We start from the raw sequence: 19,818 nt of genomic DNA, 5'->3' as shown, positions 1-19,818 counted from the left end.
TTCTACTAACAATCCTTGCTTAATTAAAGTACCACTTCGATTACTAATAAATACAAAATGCACAAAACTCCATATATCATCCTCTAGACCAAAAACTTGTAGGTATAGTGTATTAAAATAAAAAGTATCAACATAAATATGCCTAAATGATATAAAGTTAATGAAATTTAGAACGATAAAAATAGAAAGCATGAAATTAGACTTTGCACTTTCTTATAAGGTGAATTTGGGCATGTTCCTGGATTCATCTAGATATACCTTTATGCTATAAGAGTGGACATGCAAATTTCACATTGTGAAGTTTTCGTTCAAGTTGCAGATAGCTGATATTGTGTTAATTCTTTCTATCTTTAGTAGTGCATATGCCCTACCTTTTTGTTATGATCCTTAGTGCTATGCTTCATTATGACTGAGTCTGCCTTGTATCTCCGGAGCTCTAACAAAAACTCACTACACAGTCCTTTGTATAAATGCATGCTCTTATGTGTATGTGTGTGCGCATACGTGCACATGGGGTGTGTTTGTGGGAGCATATATTCATTCCAAGTTCTACACCCATGGGCTATTGGACACTGATGACGTTATTGGGGATGTCGTAGTATCTAGTCCATACTATATGCATGATGGAGTTGATGGTTTATTGTCTTGTGGATGACTACCATGAGGTTATAAGTTGCACGAATTTAGGCATGTTCCTTGATTCATCTAGGTATATCTTTATGCTATATGCTATAGCAGACATGCAAATTTCACATTGTGAAGTTTTCATATCAACTATCTTTTTATTATGATCCTTAGTGCTAGGCTTCATTATGGCTGAGTCTGCCCTATATCTCTAGAGCTCTAACAGAAACTCAGTACACATACCTTTGTATAAATGTGCTTATTGTAGATTCTCCAGAGGCATCTGGACACGTTATAGGACTTTTGTGCACAGTGGGATTTCACAGTAAACCTTGGGAAAACCAAGGTTATGGTCTTCAACACATTTCCTTTTTTCACATCTCGACTGAGTTTCACCTACATGGGTAGACTAGGGAGATTGCATACTCACATGTGTACTTGGGAGTCACTTTTATAGAATTGATCTTCTTGATGAGTCACGGTACAGAGGCTAGAGTGATGTGAGGGTAAGCTTCTCTTGCTCTCGTGGAGAGACAGTGCTTCCAGGAGCCGAGGACCAAGATGTAGCTATTTAACACCTTGGGCACTCCGGCATTCATGTTTGGAGCACCCTTCTGGGCATCTAATCTTACAGTGGCCAAATGGCCTCAGGTCATGTGACTCTCTTGTATGATACGCAAGAAACCATCGGTCTCACATGATATTATCCTCGTAGAGTTTGCTGCAATACCCATGGTAGTAGGGGCACTCTTCCAAACAGTCACATGTATTCACAGGATTAGTGCCATGCCCCTTGGAGACTCCCAAGGTTCACCCTACAATCCTCCCAGCAATTAGCAGAAGATGGGTACGAGTCATGGTATAGCCGACTATGCACCTGGTTCATAAAGCAGGGACTCAAGATGGATCACCTCCCCCCACTCTAATATGACTGAACTCCCCATTCATCTGGCTCTCTCAGGATGACAAGAATCAGGTAATTAGATATGATTTATTGGGACTATACATATAGAATACCTGGATCACAACACATGAGCCACTCTCACACAAACAACAGTACTACATGGATACTGTCATGAGGGCCGAATATCTTGACATATACATGTCACATGCTATGTGGATGGTTTCATACTGAGGGCCGAATATCTTGACATATACATGTCACATGCTATGTGGATTGCAATGGACTAGTTGAGGGTGTCATCGCACTGTCTGAGGATAGAGATAGGGAGAGCCATGCAGATACCTCGTGAGGAAAGGATATGAACTATGTGCCAGCAGGAGGTCAAGTCAGAGAAGCACTTCATATGCAGGTGCACCGTATATTATGAGATTCGAGGAAGGTTCCACTCCCTCTTCAGAGAGGGGTTCGGACCCTTATCCAGGATCACGGATTACCCAAATCAGCGATGTCTAGGGCTCTTCCTGTTAGAGCTTCATCGCCACAAAGACTCACTAATTAGGGAGTCGAGACCCCATGGGAGACATCCACCCCGGCTCCAAGCAACCATCACTCAGTTCTTCTAACCAGAGGACGCCCCACCAAACATGGATCACATACCCACATCCTCATCGAGCCACACATTCTTGAGTGCCCAACTCCCTCTCTGGGGTGACTAGACCAGGCCACGACACTATAGCGAGCCTAACACCCCAGGCTCCCTAGACCTCGCCAACAACACAAACATCAAGCCCATCTTGAGGAGATCTTGGAGAGGCACAGAGCCACCTTCCCATGCCCAACGGATCTGTCAAGCCTTCTACAGGCTAAGCCCATGCTCGATATCCTGATGGCCCTCTCCCCATACTAGGGGGTTAGCTCCATACGTTATATGATGATAATGGTCCCACTTTGTATCATATGGCTTGGATTTGACATTCCCAACTCATAGCTCTCGTCTTTGTTTTCTTTTGTACCATGATGAGATTACATGGACACTATTGTATCACTTTTGGTCTCATAGACCCATTGGGTCTTTTGAAGACGTTTAATATAACTTTCTTTTTTCCTCTCTCGCTTCCCTCTATATCCTCTCTTTTCTTCTCTCCCCTCTCTGAGAGGCACAGAGCCACCTTCCCACACCCGACGAATCTGCCGAGCCTTCTACAAGCTAACCCCATGCTCGATATCTTGGATGGCCCTCTCCCCCGGTATCGATATCTTGGATGGCTCTCTCCCCCTACCGGGGGGTTAGCTCCATAGGTTATATGATGATGATGGTCCCACTTTGTATCATATGGCTCGAATTTGACATTCCCAACTCATAGCTCTCATCTTTGTTTTCTTTTGTACCATGATAAGATTACATGGACACTATTGTATCACTTTTGGTCTCATAGACCCATTGGGTCTTTTAAATATAACTTTCTTTTTTTTTCTCTCTCGCTTCCCTTCTATATCCTCTCTTTTCTTCTCTCCCCTCTCTCTCTCTCTCTCTAACTCTCTCCAGATACGCACATGCACACACACATGCATATCTCCTCCTTGGCCTATTGTTGCTAAAGCACATGACTCTCTATTGTAGCACATGCTCTTGATTCTTTGACTTTGGGAGTTCTCTAGGTGTCATTTGAGCTCTTGGTTGTAGGATCTGTGAGGGGTGTTCTACTTTGCCTTGGGATTGAAGCGCATGTATGGGAAGCATCCACAAAGATTCTCTTTAGTATAATAGAAATCCCTTTTACTACAAGCCCATTTCTTGAGTGGTGGAGCCGAGGAATTGGAAATGAGTAGAGTTAGTAATTAAGAGAGATTCACATTAGATATTAAAACTTGCTTGAGAAAATGTAGGGATTTAAGTGTAGTAGTGAAACCCACTTGAGAAAATGTAGGGATTTAAGTTTGATAGTGTAGCTTGCTAGTTTGAGCCCTAATGGGTGGGTGATCTCACATTTTTCTTATTATACTAGTGAGTGGCATATAGCACAAGGAAGCATTTTGCTTATGAATTGAAGCTTGCACAGCCAATAGAATAGGATAAGTTTTTTTCTCAACAAAAATAGTGCTTGATAATCTTCTCACACCACAAAAAAACTCCCACACCATGCCATGTAACAAGCCTCCACTACTCATAATTTAGTATCTCAAGACAAAGTGAGAACTTGTGCACAAAGAATCGCCCATGGGAAGGTTAACCATACTTAGTCTAGGTAGATGGGAATAATTAAGAGACCATAACCATAGAAATAGGTGTAGGTAACTTTGTGGTGTCATTAGTTAGGCTAGGCTCTTCTAGGTGATTGGGAGGTATGTGTATGCCCACTTTAGGCCTTGTCGAAACCTCACCACAATAGTATAGTTCCTCATATGGCTAAGAATGGCAAACCTTGAGAATGACACTTGTGAATTCATAAAAATCAAGTAAAGTAATTTTTGTTATTAGGGACTACACCATTTTAATGTTTGATGCCACTTAGGTGCCTAGCTAAAAGCATCTTATAAATAGAGAATCAATCTAAAACAAGGACAATAATCTTCAAATTATATGGAGCTGCCACCTACCCCTTAAAAGGTAAAGAAAAAAATTATGAACATCCTAAAATGCCATTAGAGAATAGAGAAAAGTAATCACTTGGAAACTGTTAACCACTCTATGGGTTAACATGGTTTCACCCGCCCAACTTATCATAAGGTGCTTTGCCATCTTTTACCCGTTTGAACAGGCACTAATCTTTCGTAAGGAAGCATTGGAACATATAAAGCAGTCTTACATTGAGATTAATGTCAAATAGGGAAAGTCTAATGACTTCTTGTATATACTTGCTTAAGACTAGTAAAAAAGGCCGGACCATTTTTTAGTTTGGTCAGCCTATTATCAAAACTAGTCACTTGTATATAAATCGTTTTTGATAATAGACAATATACAATCATTCCCTTGTAATAGAATACTTATGAGCCCCTCTTCTTCTTCCTTGCTTGTGCTCTTTGAATCTTGCATGCTTGATGGATGGTTGCTAGATAGGATTGTTTATAGGTTTTTCTCTTGCATTGGTAGCTTCTTCTTCTTCCCCTGCCTTTTGTGAGAAAACCACCATAAAGACAGATCTCAATTTTCCTCTATCAAAGAGGAATAGAGCTTTCTCTTCACCGGATTGGCAAGGAGCGTTCCGATGTGACAACGGAATGGAACATGATGAGACGAGCTAGCACACCCACATCAGGAAGTTCTAATTGCGGTTCCAAGGTGAGGCCCAATGACACATGATTCGATAAGACTAAAATAAGCTCTTGACTTGAACATATTTGGTGTCACTCTATCGAGGATTAGCGTAGGGATTAGCTTCATTCATTTGTCTATTCCAAGCTATTGGGATTATCTAATATTTCTCGGTGTTGATTAAGAGGTCATGCTCCAAAAACATTTGATTTTTTAGTCTTAGATGTGTTTAGTTTGTTGTTTTTTATTTTGATTTTGAAGTTTATTTGCATTACGCCGTTCTATTTTCATATCTTACAAAAGAGGAAAAACTTTGGTTTCTTGGTGATTTGCATAATTTTAAAGCCCATAAGGCTGTTGGAGTGGAGATCAAAGTAGCAACATAAGCATAGATGGAAGCACAACACTCAAAGTAGATTGATGAGAATGAGTGAAGTACAAGTGACATGTTAAGGTCACTTATACACTCATAAGTGCAATATATATGCTCGAGAAGAGGGAAAAGTGCTCCTACGTCCACACATCAATGGCTACAAATCCTCCCTATAGTGATGATATTAACATTTATAGGGATCTTGTGGTGGCTGATCAATCCCCAAATGGCAATAAGCCCAAAGCTTTGTGAAAAGCTTGAAACTTCTCTCTTGAGAGATCCTTCGTGAATATATCTACCACATTGTTATGTATAGAGACATAAGCCAAGCAAAGCTATCCTATAATGAGCCTCTCCCTGAAAAATGATAATTCACCCTCAATGTGTATTGTGCGAGCAATAAAACATTGGGTTCCTCATAGCGGCAGCTAATGTACTCTGGCTATCAATGAAGATTGAAGTGGCTGCTTCTTAGTGAGCCATGATATACATGAATCACCAAGGTGAAAGCAAAAGCCACTAGTGGATGCTCGCATGTCATAGCATCCAGCCCAATCAAAATCATTGAAAGCATGCAGTTGAATATCATCCACCTTAGCATAGAATAGGCCAAGGGACTGAGTTCCTGGTAAATATCTGAATACTTGCTTTGCATCTTTCCAATGCTTACTTTCTGTGCATAAACTTGCTCAACAAGAGACCCCAAATTGAATGTCTGGCCTTGTATTACATAGATAGATGAGGCACCCAATAGCCTGTTGATAAACTAATGCATCAAATGGTCCACCTTTATCCTGGAGACGAAGCCTAGCACCTATCTCTACTGGTGTAGCAATAGACTGTTGATAAAGTGATGCATCAAATGGTCCATCTGTATCCTGGAGACTAAGCCTAGCACATGTCTCTATTGGTGTAACAATAGACTTATAATCTTTAAGATCCTTTGTATGAACTTTGATTGCAACATTATAATACCATCACACCCTACATAAACTGTATGCCTAAATGATAATGTAATGAGCCCAAATTTATCATGTCAAATAACACATGTAATTCAGCCTTGAAGGTTGAAATCTTCTCTTCATTAGGGTATGTGAGCGATATGTCAAACGTATAAAATGATGACAAAAAAAAAAACTCTACTCCTCTTTACATAGAGGGTTGGACTGTTACAAAAACAATTTGCAACCAAGTATGTGTTTATCTTCTCAACATGCTTTGGGAGCTTGCCTAAGGCCATATAATACTTTTCTTAAGCTGCCTACTTTAGACTCCTTTCCTTTCTCAACAAAACCACAAGGTTGAGATGCATAAACCTCCTCATGCAAATCACCATTCAAGAAGATAGTCTTGATATCTAACTGATGTACAATCCAACCATGGTGCGCTGCTAATGTAATAATACACTTGATCATAGTTATATGAGACATGGGTGCAAAGATCTCATTATAATTTATCCCTTTCTCCTAAGCATAACCCTTTGCAAACAACAAGTTTTGCCTTAACGATCACGCTACCATCAGCTTTACGCTTAAGCTTATAAACCCACTTCGTACCAATGGCCTTTTTACCATAAGGCAAATCTGCTAAATATTAAGTGTCATTTTTTGAATATTGCATCAATAGACTAATCTATGGGTCAAAATTTAAGCTGATCTTTTTAGCCAATATGGAATAATTTGTGGCACCTTTTTTAGCATTCATTTTCTTCGCATATGGCTACTCAGCACTGTACAAAGGTAGGAGTGTATCAAAGATATCTTGTGAGGATAAATTTTGTTGTTTTTTGCATAAAAGCATGGACTGAACTAATATCTCAACAGACATCTCTACTCACCAAAATCTACTTTGGGGCCAGATGGTACAATCAATGTCCTTTGCTTTCTGAGTTGTATCTCACAAAAATACATTTTACTGTCTTATCATCAAGCTTATTGTATTTTTGCTAAGGCACAAGAGCAAATGAGCCATAGCAAACTTTGTGCCATTCCAAGCTTCATAAGGGGTAATTATCTACAAGGCCTTGGTGGGAAATTTGCTTAGCACATAAGTGGCACACATAACTATCTCTAACTTAAAACATGAGGCAAATCCTAACCTTTAACCATGCAACGTGCCATCTCCATGAGAGATTTGTTCTTTCTCTCAGCCACACCATTTTATTGAGGTGTATAAGATATTGTGCATTGATGTGTTATGCCTCTTTCAGCCATATATACATAAAACTCCTTTGACATATACTCCCACCCTCGATCTGTACGAAGGGTACCAACTTTACATGCAAAGCCATACAAACAAAGTGTCTAAAGCATGTAAAAACCTCAATCTTTACCTTCAATGAATGCACCTAGGTGTGCCTGGAGTAGTCATCAATAAAAGTTACACAATAGAGATATCCCTCGATCGATGGTGTCCTATAGGACCACATATCACTATGTATAAGCTTTGAATTTGGGTTGGTCCTAATTGATCCATCTTTTAAGAGAATGATGGACATTGCATCTTGCCCAAAATGCACCCTTCACATACATGTGATGGTATTAATGTATTTCATAATTTTTTTCATGTATTATTTGAATCGATACCTTAGAAGTACGCAAATTTTTCTCATGTATTATTTGAATCGATACCTCAGAAGTATGCAAATCCAATAAAAAACAATCAAAAAAATCTTAAGTACTTGCTAACCACCACTAACTAGGATTAGGATCCTTAATCACCTCCCATCAAGTCTAAAAAATCTCAAAAACTCCAAAAACTAAACCAAAGCAGCTCCTCTTAAGTTGGGAGATGTGAGACCACAGTTTCGCGAAAAAAGCATGAATCTAGACACATGAGCCTAAAGATGCAAGCTTGTAGACGTGAGCTTGGACACATAAATCTGCAGATGTGAGTCTGCATACATGAGTCTAGAGGTAGGCATACCTTACACTCTACTAACCCATTATTATTGCCTAAAGACTTATAAGGACATACCTACTCATGTCCTTTAAGGATTTTCTTGTCATACAATCTGTACGAGCTACACATTCTAAATTTTTTATTTTTTGTAATTATTGAGACATTAAAGTATAATCATTTTCTAATAATCACACACCAACCTTGGTAAAGGTCTATTAGATAAAAGTTTGTACCCTAGATTGACATATTTCATAAAAATAAAATACGTGAGTCTAGTTCATACAAAAAAGGCATGAGCCTACAGGCATTAGCTTATAAACGCGAGCCTGGATACATGAACTTGCACATGTGAGCCTAGACATGTGAGTCTAGAGGCATGAATCTAGAGATATGAGCCCAGTTTTTTTTTAGGAAAAAAGAAAATAGAGTTCAAAAAACCAAAAAATTCAAAACTCAAAAAATCACTTTTTTATGTTACAATTAAAAAAAATTAATAGCTTGACCAAAATAGATGTGTCTGAAATCAGTTTTAGACTTGCTTCAGGAAGCACTAGAGACTATTTCATTAGAGTGAAACCCTTGATGAAAACCTGATCTCTGTACTAAGTGTTAGAAACGACTACAGTCGACTATAGTGCATCAAACCACACTTCCCCAATTTATTAGAAAGCATTATATCCACATGATATTGCAAGCATTTAGATTCTCATCACTAAATTGTTCTCCACTTTGTTATCCTCGCCCCTCTCCTCTTTGTTTTCTTCAATTTTAGGAGGTGTTGATTGTGAGAATCAAAATGCTGCTTGCAGCAGCATGTGGATATAATAGTTTCTAATATACTTTATGTGGACATCATGTGAACTCTATCTTATGCATATATCTCTATGCATTTACATAAGGGCTCTACCTTATGCATAGAGATGTATACATTTGCATAAGGGCTCTACCTTATGCATAGAGATCTTAAGCTTAAGAGTTCTATGAAAATGATAACTCTCATGAATAAACAAATGCTCTATATAAGTGAAAAATAAATATAATAACTTCCATAGCATCCGATGGTGCGGCATTTAAAAAAAAGCGCAAGGTCTAGAGCTTACTACCACAAGAGAATGGAGAGCTAATAGGGAACAATGAGGACCTAACTAATACATCATGAGGACCTACACGAAGCAAAGAGACAAGAAAATATTTTTGCATACTCTTTATGCATTTGAGAGCTCTTATGCTTGAGAGCCCTTCATGCATAAAGCTCTATGCAATTCATGTATAAATAAGAACTCTTAGACATGAGAGATGTCATGCATAAATGAAAGCTCTTACAAACTCTAAGAGAGATTTATAACTCTTATTTATTTATAGCTCTAAGAGAGATTTATAAATGTGAGCTCCTATTTGCACTCTTCAAAGAGAGGTTTATGCATAAGGTAGAGCCCTTCTGAAAATTCATTGAGCTCAATGCATTTGCATAAGGGCTCTACCTATGCATAGAGCTCAAAGAGAGATCTATGCATAAGGTAGATCCCTTATGCAAATGCATTTGCACAAGGGCTCTACCTTATGCATAAAGCTCTCTTTGAGCTCTACCTTATGCATAAGGTTGGCCCATATGCAAATGCACAAAGCTCAATGCATTTGCATAAGGGCTCTACCTTATGCATAGCCCTTATTCAAATGCATAGAGCTGAGCTCAATCCATTTGCGTAAAGGCTCTACCTTATGCATAAAGCTCTCTTAGCTCAATTTGCAAAAGGGATCTACCTTATGCATAGAGCTCTCTTTGAGCTCTATGCAAAAGGTATAGCCCTTACGCAAATGCATACCCCCATGCTGCCACCCAAGATAAGCTTAAACAAAAGACAACTTTGTAACATTAATAAGAAGAATTTGCACATATCCCCAAATACATAAGAATTCATACGTCACATGCATCTAGAATTTCATTAGTGCACCTTCGAGTCTCATCACTACTTGCATGGATGATGAGCCATAAGCCAGAGTTGCACAGGAGCACAGGGAGCTCCAGAGACGCTAAGTGAATACTAAGTGGCAGGCAGGAAGTGGAGACAAAATGGGCATGCTGTACTGTTTCATCGTATGGACAGAAGGGTTCGGCCCTTGCACAAGCTCATTGAATACGATAACCGAAGACGCATGGCCCTGTTACAAGATCTAAGATGCTTTTGCGCTTCAAGAGATCAAAACTAATGTTTAGAAAAATCATTATTTTAAGTCTTAACTGGGCAGAACGTATCTGACATGTCCATGATCATAATAGAATGTCATGAGTGCTCAAGATAGAACCAACCATTATGTAAATCACAGTCATACAACAAGAGTGTAAGTACAATGGTGAGGTTTGTGCAATACAGTAATTAGCACCTTCCGTATCAATGGAATGCTAAATGGCCGACTTTGCAAGCAAGTTAATCAAATGCAAGAACGGAGATCTAAGGCCCCGTGAAGCGTCTTGATTTCTTTGACCCTTTTGTTGGGCCGCTTGATTGAAGTGTGAACTTGATTGAAGTATGAGCTTGACAACCAAGTATTTTATGCTGTATTCCTTCCTTTTCCCTACTACTACAATAACTATCAATGCTCTGACTGATCTCTGCTTAGTGAACAGTAAAGAATGTCTGATTGATCACTGCTAATATAACTTGACAATTATGGATAACATGGGCCTGTCAGCAAACTACTAATACTCTTCCTCTTGTATTGTCTCAAGTCATCTCATAGGAAACTTCAATGTCCAAATCATAAAGAACTCCACAAATTCAGCTTTTACAGGAAGACACGTCAGTAAAGAAATATACACCTGAAGTATCACACCACCTGATTACACTGTATAAACATAACAGCATGTCTGTCTGGTTACAGATATTCTGGCTTTTGATACAAATCAATGATCTTAGTCAAGCCCTTGATTACTCATTCTTCTCACTAAAATATTGGAGCAAACTAGCACGTCTTAATATAGTACACCAGTCAAGTCAGAGGCACTATTGACTCTGATTCTAAAAGCCTTAGCAATTCAAAAACAAAATAGAAGTTAAATGTATATATGTAGTGATAGGCAACATCCCTCCACTAGCCAGGGGGGTTTGAACTTGGGCACCTGCCTAGGGATTCAAATCTTTACCAACTAAGCTACATGACAGAATTCAAAGTTAACAAGATTTCAAGCAGAAATTGGTCTTTGCAGTAGCAAGATAGGCTTAATCCACGTGTCTGCTTCTCTGTGAAGGCCTTCGTGTAAAAGTGGCAGCTGCTCCTTTATGGAGGCAAACTTTCTTTTGAAGTCATCAGTCTCATCAAGATCAATCACTACTTCTGGAATTCCAATGAAGTCTATGCTACCACTGTCTTTTGAGAGGGAATCAAATCCTTCATTATGCTCTGGAAGACAAGACGATTCTCCTGCATGTTCATTGAATCCAATACTACCCGTCACAAAGTACCGCCGCTTTTTTTTCGCTTTAACCTTGCCTGAGTTGGCATTAGAAACCCTTTTCCCTTTCTTTTTTGGATGATGCAGTTTGCATGTTGACTTATCTGAACACTCTCCAGTTGCAGCAAAAGTTGGACACACTGTAGTATGCTGTTTGTTGCACTGCAACCAGGTCAAAAAACAAGTTGTGCATTAAGAGAACTAGCTCCAGCTCGAACAGAATACTGCCCTTTTTAACTATCACAACACAATCCAAATGCCATACGCAAACCTTGAGACCAAGATAACATTGAGATCATCCTTTCAAAAACTCTCCTACTAACATCCATCCTAAAACATAACACCAAGGTCCGCCCCCCCCCCCCCCCCCCCCCCCCCCCCCCCCAAATTTATTTTTTATTTTTATTTTTTTTAACAACGCAATTGTTGAATTTCATGTAGACCTGCAGCTATGGAGGGTCAAAGAAATACATGGCTCTGGAGTGTAAACAGCAAACAGTGAAGGAGAGAAGGTTAGAGACAGAAAAAAGCTCTTAGAGAGAGAAGTACACAGCTCAATGATGTGACTATTGATTGACGGCGGCCTCGGTCAGGGATGACAAAGTGGCTGCCATGGAATCCTCCTAGAGAGGGGGAGAGGGGGGGGGGGGGGGGGCACAGCAGCAAAGGCAGGCGCGAAGGGCTCAGAGGGTGCAAGAAGGGAGGAGAAGACGACTGGTGGAAAGACAGGAGGTGGGGTAGCGCGGAGGAGGAAGGGGGACATTTTCAGATGCACAGATGGGGGGGAACTCCAGCTCCAGCTCCAGCTCACGTTTTTGCTGTGTTTCTGCATCATTTGTGTGAGGAGGAGCTTTATGAAGCTATCGATGCCTTAAAGCAATGGACACTATCTTTATGGAGCTACTTCTGTTGTCTTGCATATAGCTCCTCCATAAAACTCTCCAGTATGATACATGATTTTTCCAAGTTGTTAGAACATGATTTTGGCCAATTTAACTTGACAAACCCCAAAATTACCAAAATGGACACATGTAAAAGGCTAAACATCTCACATTTTAATTGGTCTTTTGAATGGTTGCCTAGGTTGGAAAATATTAGATATGGACACGCAACTCTAAAATTGGCTATCCTTCTATCTTAGATTTAAAGAAACCAACCTCATCACCATCGACACAAAAGCCCTTCAAGAACCCTTCACAGACTGGTGCTTTTGGATTGACACTCACGTGTCTGTAAGGGCATTCCTCATTGGTACACATGCCTGCCAGTCAAATGATATGGTAAATGAACACCCCTTCTTTTGATAAAACAATAAAAACTACACAAATCCTGATCATACCAACCTTCAAGGAAGAATGAACAGTCAGGCATCCGCTCTGGAATGACCTGTACAAAAAGAACAATATATACCAATTCAAATACTCTTCCATGGCAAAAAGGCAATATGCTAAGACTGACTACAACCAGCTGCAATCAAACAGTTTTAGGCTTTGAGAACGCGGATTACCTTGTGAGAAAACAAACAGTTTGCCCCTGAGCAGGTCCCTTTCAAAAATTTTGTGCATACAGCCACTTTCTCTGGATCATGAATATACGGGCAATCACCTTCGCTCTTGTTGCACTTGCCAAACCGTGTAAAGAATAGACAATACTGCTGCCTTTTGGCATGACGAGATCGGGCTGTGTGCAGACTCCACCTTACTTTTTCATTGGCTAATGCACGACTAGCTGCTTTTGGATCTCTTACAAGCTGGTGACCATTTCCAATTCGTACATACCTTACAAGACAAAAATCATTCAAAAGCATTACAAATTCACTTGAAAACATGCATGATACAGCTGGATGATCTTCAAATGAACTAGTGTACGGACATGCAATCTACCAAAAACTGTAAATATTATGTAAATATAACAAAATGTAAGAAAATTATCTGATGAAGCAAACAGTATCTAAGAAAACAAGAACAGAACAACCATATTAAGCCATGCCTATAGCCATCACCACCAGCCAAGCCAAAGTTAGCATAGAAACAAAGAACACTTAGTAGTAAACGTTTATTTGATCCTCTTCTTGATCATTCCTACATTATTCTTTCATTCCTACATTGATCTTTCACTATTGCCCAAATACCAGCTTTAGCGCAGCCTATGCTAGGCTCTAGACATATCGATTGGCAGCCCACTCAGAGGAGAGGAAATTAAAAACAAGTATCCAACCTCTACAGGATATTAAAATTTAGGTTAAATATTGACACTTACTCTGTCCCATCAAAAGATAACCTCCTTGGAGTTGATAATACGGCAGTGTCTACTCTCTGTTTTATAGATGAGACTTCAGTACTATCACCACACCATTGATCTGGAATAGCAATAACAAGCCAGCATAACTTGTGAGAACCCTGAGATAAGTGCACGCACACACACACACAGCTAATTTGAAATTAATTAAAACAAGGCCACAAAGGTACCAGGCAATCGATGTAAAGTTCGTCCTGATGCATCCATCTTGTAACGAACTAAGCCAACCGTGACAACTCTTTCTCCTGCTAATATAAGTTGCAATTTAAAATCAATCCTATACAACACAACTTGGTTTCGACCATAAAAGGAAGTGGTCTAGCAAATATTCCTTAGTATACAGCCAAGGTGTGCGTTCAAAAACCATTGCGCATTAACTGTTGCCTCAAACTTGGATTTGCAGATAAGGCATTCAAGGAGCACAAGAGTGATTCATGGAAATGAAATGGCAAAATTCAGAGCATTTCTCAGCTGACACCACCACTTGCAATCTTTTGCCAAAAAGGGAACCTTCTCCTAAAGTTAAAGGTTCACTACCATATAATCATATCCTAAAGCCGAAGGCCTACACCAAACACTAGCACCCTCCAGTGAGAGCTACAAGGATGCAACTTACTGCCATGGGAAGCTTGGCGAGCTGCTCGCCTGTGAGCCTTTGCTTTTGCAACAGCACTAGCCGCCACTGCCACAGCCTCCTTTTCTTCTCTTCGTTGTTTTTCAACAGCTGCCACCGCCTTCGTGGCTTCCTGCAAAAGAAAGAAAGGGGGATGATGAAAGCATACACCCCAGTAAACTTAAATACTGGGTCAGCATGTATAAAGGTCAGAAACATCATTCAACCATCAACTTCATACTAGCTGCTTACCTCACTGGCCTGTTTTGAACGCTTCTCAATTGACTTTGTCCATTTTAAATTAGCCCCACTAAGACTGAGTACCCCTGATCTATGAAGGGAAAAGCCACCAGCTGAGCGACTGTACACAGGCTGTACCTTGCGCAGACGCTGAAGCTTTTTGCTGCGAGTGAAAAAAGCACGTGATTATTTCAATTGTTAAGCAGAACCTGTGCACATGCAGAATGCAGAATGCAGTGCAATGTACGAGTTCTGACCTTATCAAAAACAATAAAGATCCTTTCTTAGCTTTGGGAAGAGCCTTAAATCTGCCAGCACGAACAGCTATTCCAAGACCTGGTCTCTTCCATGGAAAAAGCAAGGGTAAAACACTCTCCACTTGTGATGTCGGCCCATCTTTTAGAGTCCATACCCGAGGAGGAGGTAAATATGCCCGCTTTCTGAGCGCTGCACATGAACTTTCAGTGAGAACACCAAACAGGATTAACCTCTAGCATTAAGGACAAGGAGTTCACGAAACAAGCCAGGAAAGATGTTGCTTGCAGCAGGATTACTTGGCAGAAAACATGCACACAAATGAGATCAAAAAAAGATGTAATCTTATGAGATGAAAATGATTTGCATTGTGCTCGACGCTTAGATGTGGGCGCCTCTGTCAAGGTGAACTATGGAGATAACAAAAAAGCACTCTGACGTGACCATAAGAGAATCAAATAGACCACATGCCACCTCTAGATATTACATCAACTTTTAGAGTTTTTGCAAAACATATGCAATTATGGCATACAGAAGTGGAGAGGAGAAGAGAGACACTCTTTACCTAACCTACTCCTATTGTATATTACGCAATGAATTGAGTATTTACAATGATTGGCAAAGATCCAAATCAGATCTGAGCATCGAATGATGTGCATGAATTGATGCTACCCATAAAGTAATGGTCCTCCTCTGTGCGTTAATGAAAAACGTTGATATGTACTCTTATGCTCGAGATGTTGTGGTTGCATGCCCTTAGTCCTTTTTTTTTCTGGAAACAAGATCCTTCTATTAGTTAACAGAAACAGCATCAAAGGCTAGATACAAACTCGCATCCATGTACGGATCGAGAGAGAGAGAGAGAGAGAGAGAGAGAGAGAGAGAGAGAGAGAGAGAAAGAAAGCTATATTAACGTCTACTAGAGGCCGAACTCGACCTATGAGACAAATCAATGTACAAGTGTCAATGTCTTTTGGATGTCCAGAAAAAAAAAGGACAAAATGAACATGAAATAAACTATGAAAGTACTGAGCTAGTGGGGGGGGTGTGATGGATGGAGCACTACTGCTAGAGGCTCAATATGCAACCTATATGCGCAGGGTATACAAGAATGCAATGCAGATCTGTCTAGCTCCAACCAGTACCATAATGGGGGTGTAATATGTGATACATAGGCGATGGCGAGGCAAAAATACCTCGGAGCATGATCTCCGGGTGTGAGTGTAAGTGAGCTAGCCGCTCATGGATATGGTGCTGATGTCGAGCCCGTATCTCTGTGATCTCCCTCCGATGTAGTCTGGGAGTCTGGTAGCCTGGTGCTCTCGGTCTCCGTCTGGCTCGGAGGTCCGCAGCGTGCTGAAGTGTAACCCCCTCCTGTGTCAGGATAGGCACTGGGATAGATCTCTGGAAGAAATCAGTGAGCTGGAGCTGTCGCCCACCTCTCCTTGTGGTATAAGTCCGTAGCAGTGTCTCTCTGTGGCGCTGTGTCTCTAGCAAGAACTGGCCAAATCTGTGCTGGTCTGCAGACTCCATGATCTGGCGGAGTGAGGGATGTCCACTGAAGATGGTGGTGTCTCTCTCTCTAATGACACTATATGCTCTGCATCTGCATACATAATGTTCCTCACTCTCAACCTCCTCCTGGCATAGTCTACATATCCTCTCTGCTCTGGGGATCCGTGTTGCCCTACCTGCCTCAATCTCAAGCTGGTGTGATGACACTCTGAGCTGGCCAATCACCACTCGGGCTCTGTGAGGCATGTACACATCCATGTATCCAGGTCTCTGTATGAATCCATCCGCTGAGATACGCATAACTGATCTCTGTAGTATAGCATCTTTGGTAGTAGAGGCTGGCTGGGTGTAATCCAAGTCTCTTGAGTGTATCGCTACCATAAATCCTACCGAAGGACTCTGTTCCTCTCACTGTGAGAGAGCTGGATGTGTGGTGCATGTATATCATACTGGAAAGGTGGCAGGTGATCTATGTCAAGACCGTGCTGAGTGAGCCACTGTATCATCTGTGAATACCATGATCTCCTATCTCCACTCTCTGCGAGCTGTGAGAGTCGATCTGATGGCATATCTCTGATCCTCTGTATGAAGCAGATCGTCTGGAAGAGGACCTCTACTAGCATAGGAGGTGCAGCAAACTCCGTCCGGACAATGTCATGTGGGACGGAGGGTTTGCTGTGGATCATCCATGAGAGCATGAGAATCTGAGGCCTCTCTATCTGAGACCATGTGGAGGTGGCGAGCCCAGGTGCCCATACTGCTGCAGCATACATCAAAGCAGGGGTGACTAGTGTGTCAAACAAAGTCGACCAAGCAGCGGCACCCCACGTAAACATACCCTCTGGAGAGAGGGGGGCTAGAATACGCAGCATCCGCAGCCAAATCTGCTGTGCCTGAGGGCAGTCCCAAAGGCAATGTCTCTGTGTCTCCATAGGGTGGCCGCATCGGACGCAGGCCGCCGGAAGACCGCTATAAACAAGCCAAGTGCCAACTGCTGAGCCCCTGTGGGCGACCAGCCACTGAAAAGCCGAGATCCTGCGGGCCTGTCGACTAGCCCAGAGTCGAGCCCAGAAATCCTCCAGGAACTCCTGTGATAATCCCTGCAATCGCCAATGCCCCGCTGCCGCTGGAGAAACCGTCCTCCTCGCCGTCAAAATATGCCGTCCCAGCCGAACAGTATACTGGAAAAATGTGATCTCTGTGGCCTCAAGGGATGCATAAGGATCATGCCACTCGTACTCTCCGGGGTCCCACTGTAGCCGGGCCAAGGGGCGCGCTGCATATGCCCATATACGCCAATCCGGGAGCACGTCAGCAGGGTCGGGGTCAATATGCCACTTCCGAGAAGCGGCAGCCACTACCCGAATCCTCTGAAAGGTGCACTCTGCAACCAAAGGCGACTCCACCTCCACTCTCTGGAGTCGGCCCTCATCCTGAATCTCATAATAGAGGCATCTGCCATCCTCAGTGCTAGCTCTGACAGCAATCAGGATCTCCAACTGTGTGAAGGCACCCATCCACCGTGGGGCCACTGGCTCGAGAGGTGTGAACCACTCCTCTGAAAGTGCCTCCTGAATATCAGCCCTCATAATCAACCCCCCTCTGAAGTGACTCAGCCTCTCCACCTGGGTCTCCTCTGGTAGACTGCAGAAAGCCTGCCAGTCTCCAAAACTACGAGCTGGGCCTGCCGCTAAAGGTCCCCAGGCTAGACGAGGCCGAGAACCCAGCATATGACCCTGCTCTGTACGAACCGCTGGGCTCCATATGAGCGGCTGCCTGGCCCGCTCCTCAACACAAGACGGAGGCCGCTGAGAGAGCCCCGGTCTCAGCAGCTCCCAAGCTCTCAGGATACTCAAAGCAAATCTGTCCTCCCATCCTCTACTGAGGCCTGTCCTCCTCATCTCTATGAATATCCAGCGAATCTCTGGTGCCCAAGTACCCCCTGCAGGAGGCGCCCGGGCCTGCAATCGCTGCAAGAGGAGCTCTTTCCAAGGCTCAGCGCCTGGAAGCAACCCCCGAACAATAAGCTTCCCCAATAAGGCTCTACTCTGATCGACTGGATCTATAATGCCCAAACCGCCCTGAGCCAGCGGGAGTGTAATAACTGCCCATGCAACCTTTGCCCGAGCTGGCTGACCGTCCCGCCCAGACCACAGAAAGTTCCTGATCAGCCTCTGTACCTGGCTGATGCAAGAGCTCGAAAAAATCCAGCAAGACGTAATGTACCACATAGTCGCTAACAGCACCTGATTTGCCACCACCACCCTCCCAGCCAAGGATAGTCGAGCTGTACTCCAATACAATACTGTGGCATGGTGTTAAACACCATAACCTTAGTTTTGCCAAGGTTGACAGACAATCCACTATCATGTGCAAACTCATGTAAAGCATCCAGATGACGTTGCATACCCTCAGGGGAGTCAGAGATCAACACAATATCATCAGCATATAACAATAGTGGGATCCATGTACCTGCTAGCTGGGCTCCTCTGTCCCCCAATCTCTCAATGTAGTCAGAAGCCTCATCCACATACATACCAAACAATGAAGGAGATAACGGGCAACCTTGCTTCACTCCTATAGTGGAGTGAACCAAAGTAGAGACCCCCTCTGGGATGCGTACCTGTCCTACAAACTGATCTATATAAAGCCATAATCCCCCATAGCGGGTCAGGAAAAGGTGTCTGTCCAGGAACTGTATATAGAGATGCTGCATAACTACCCCAGACCTCTGTAGAAGTCATGGCCAAAGCAGGGGAGGACTCATGAAACAAACGCCAAGCCTCCCTCGAATCCTGGCTCAAGAACAGCTGGTATAATTCCTGCTCTAGCTAAGCAAGGAAGGCCCGCTTCTTCCTTCGCACAAGGCGTCGGAAGGCAATACGTGATTGTCGGTGAGTAGTGACTCCCAAAGCAACCTCCCGTTGCAGTCGGGCTCTTATCTCTCTGCACTCCTCATCATACCAGCTGTTCTGGGGCATACACCTAGAACGCTGTCTCTGTCCAGGCTGAGTATGTGGATATGCTTCTCTCGCTGCATCCTGTAAAGTCTCTGTCAATATATGGGTCAGCTCCTCCAAAGGTCTCTCTGGCTCCTCTGTATACAGACGTCTATAAATCCCATCTCTGTAGACAGCATCAGTCTCTGAAGTAAAAGTATATCGAGTGTGATCTGCCCCTCGTGTCCTCTGAGCTGTGGTAAAGTGAAAAGAGATGGTCAATGTCAACAATGCATAATCCACTACTACCCCAATGGGCCGAGATCCAACTGTGAAGTCCTCAATGCATGAAACAAAGCTCGGCATAGCCATAACATAATCCACTGTGCTAGCACCATGTCTATGTGGAAAGCAAGTGAAACCAGCTGCTGACGGAAACCTCTGCAAGCCAT

The 19,818-nt window shown here is 42.3% G+C and overlaps 1 protein-coding gene across 2 annotated transcripts in view; it reads right to left on the bottom strand.

Annotated features, from left to right (window-relative positions):
* Positions 1–10,870: 10,870 nt before the first annotated feature.
* Positions 10,871–19,818, bottom strand: part of LOC147626156 (uncharacterized) — a 38,301-nt gene continuing 29,353 nt past the window's right edge. The window contains exons 2-10 of one of the 2 annotated variants that reach the window (XM_086816265.1): positions 14,915–15,104; positions 14,670–14,820; positions 14,421–14,550; positions 13,975–14,052; positions 13,766–13,865; positions 13,014–13,284; positions 12,850–12,892; positions 12,664–12,767; positions 10,871–11,668 (exon numbers count right to left, since the gene is read on the bottom strand). In XM_086816265.1, coding sequence (XP_086672391.1) covers positions 11,237–11,668; positions 12,664–12,767; positions 12,850–12,892; positions 13,014–13,284; positions 13,766–13,865; positions 13,975–14,052; positions 14,421–14,550; positions 14,670–14,820; positions 14,915–15,104 — 1,499 coding nt within the window. In that variant the 3' untranslated portion in view covers positions 10,871–11,236. The remainder of the gene's footprint in view (positions 11,669–12,663; positions 12,768–12,849; positions 12,893–13,013; positions 13,285–13,765; positions 13,866–13,974; positions 14,053–14,420; positions 14,551–14,669; positions 14,821–14,914; positions 15,105–19,818) is intronic. The other variant, XM_086816266.1, reaches the window with a different exon arrangement.

The sequence above is a fragment of the Cibotium barometz genome, chromosome 22, assembly GCF_041138505.1.
Source record: "Cibotium barometz isolate CiBa-2024 chromosome 22, ASM4113850v1, whole genome shotgun sequence".
Taxonomy (NCBI): domain Eukaryota; kingdom Viridiplantae; phylum Streptophyta; class Polypodiopsida; order Cyatheales; family Cibotiaceae; genus Cibotium; species Cibotium barometz.
This window is presented reverse-complemented; position numbering and strand designations above follow the sequence as displayed.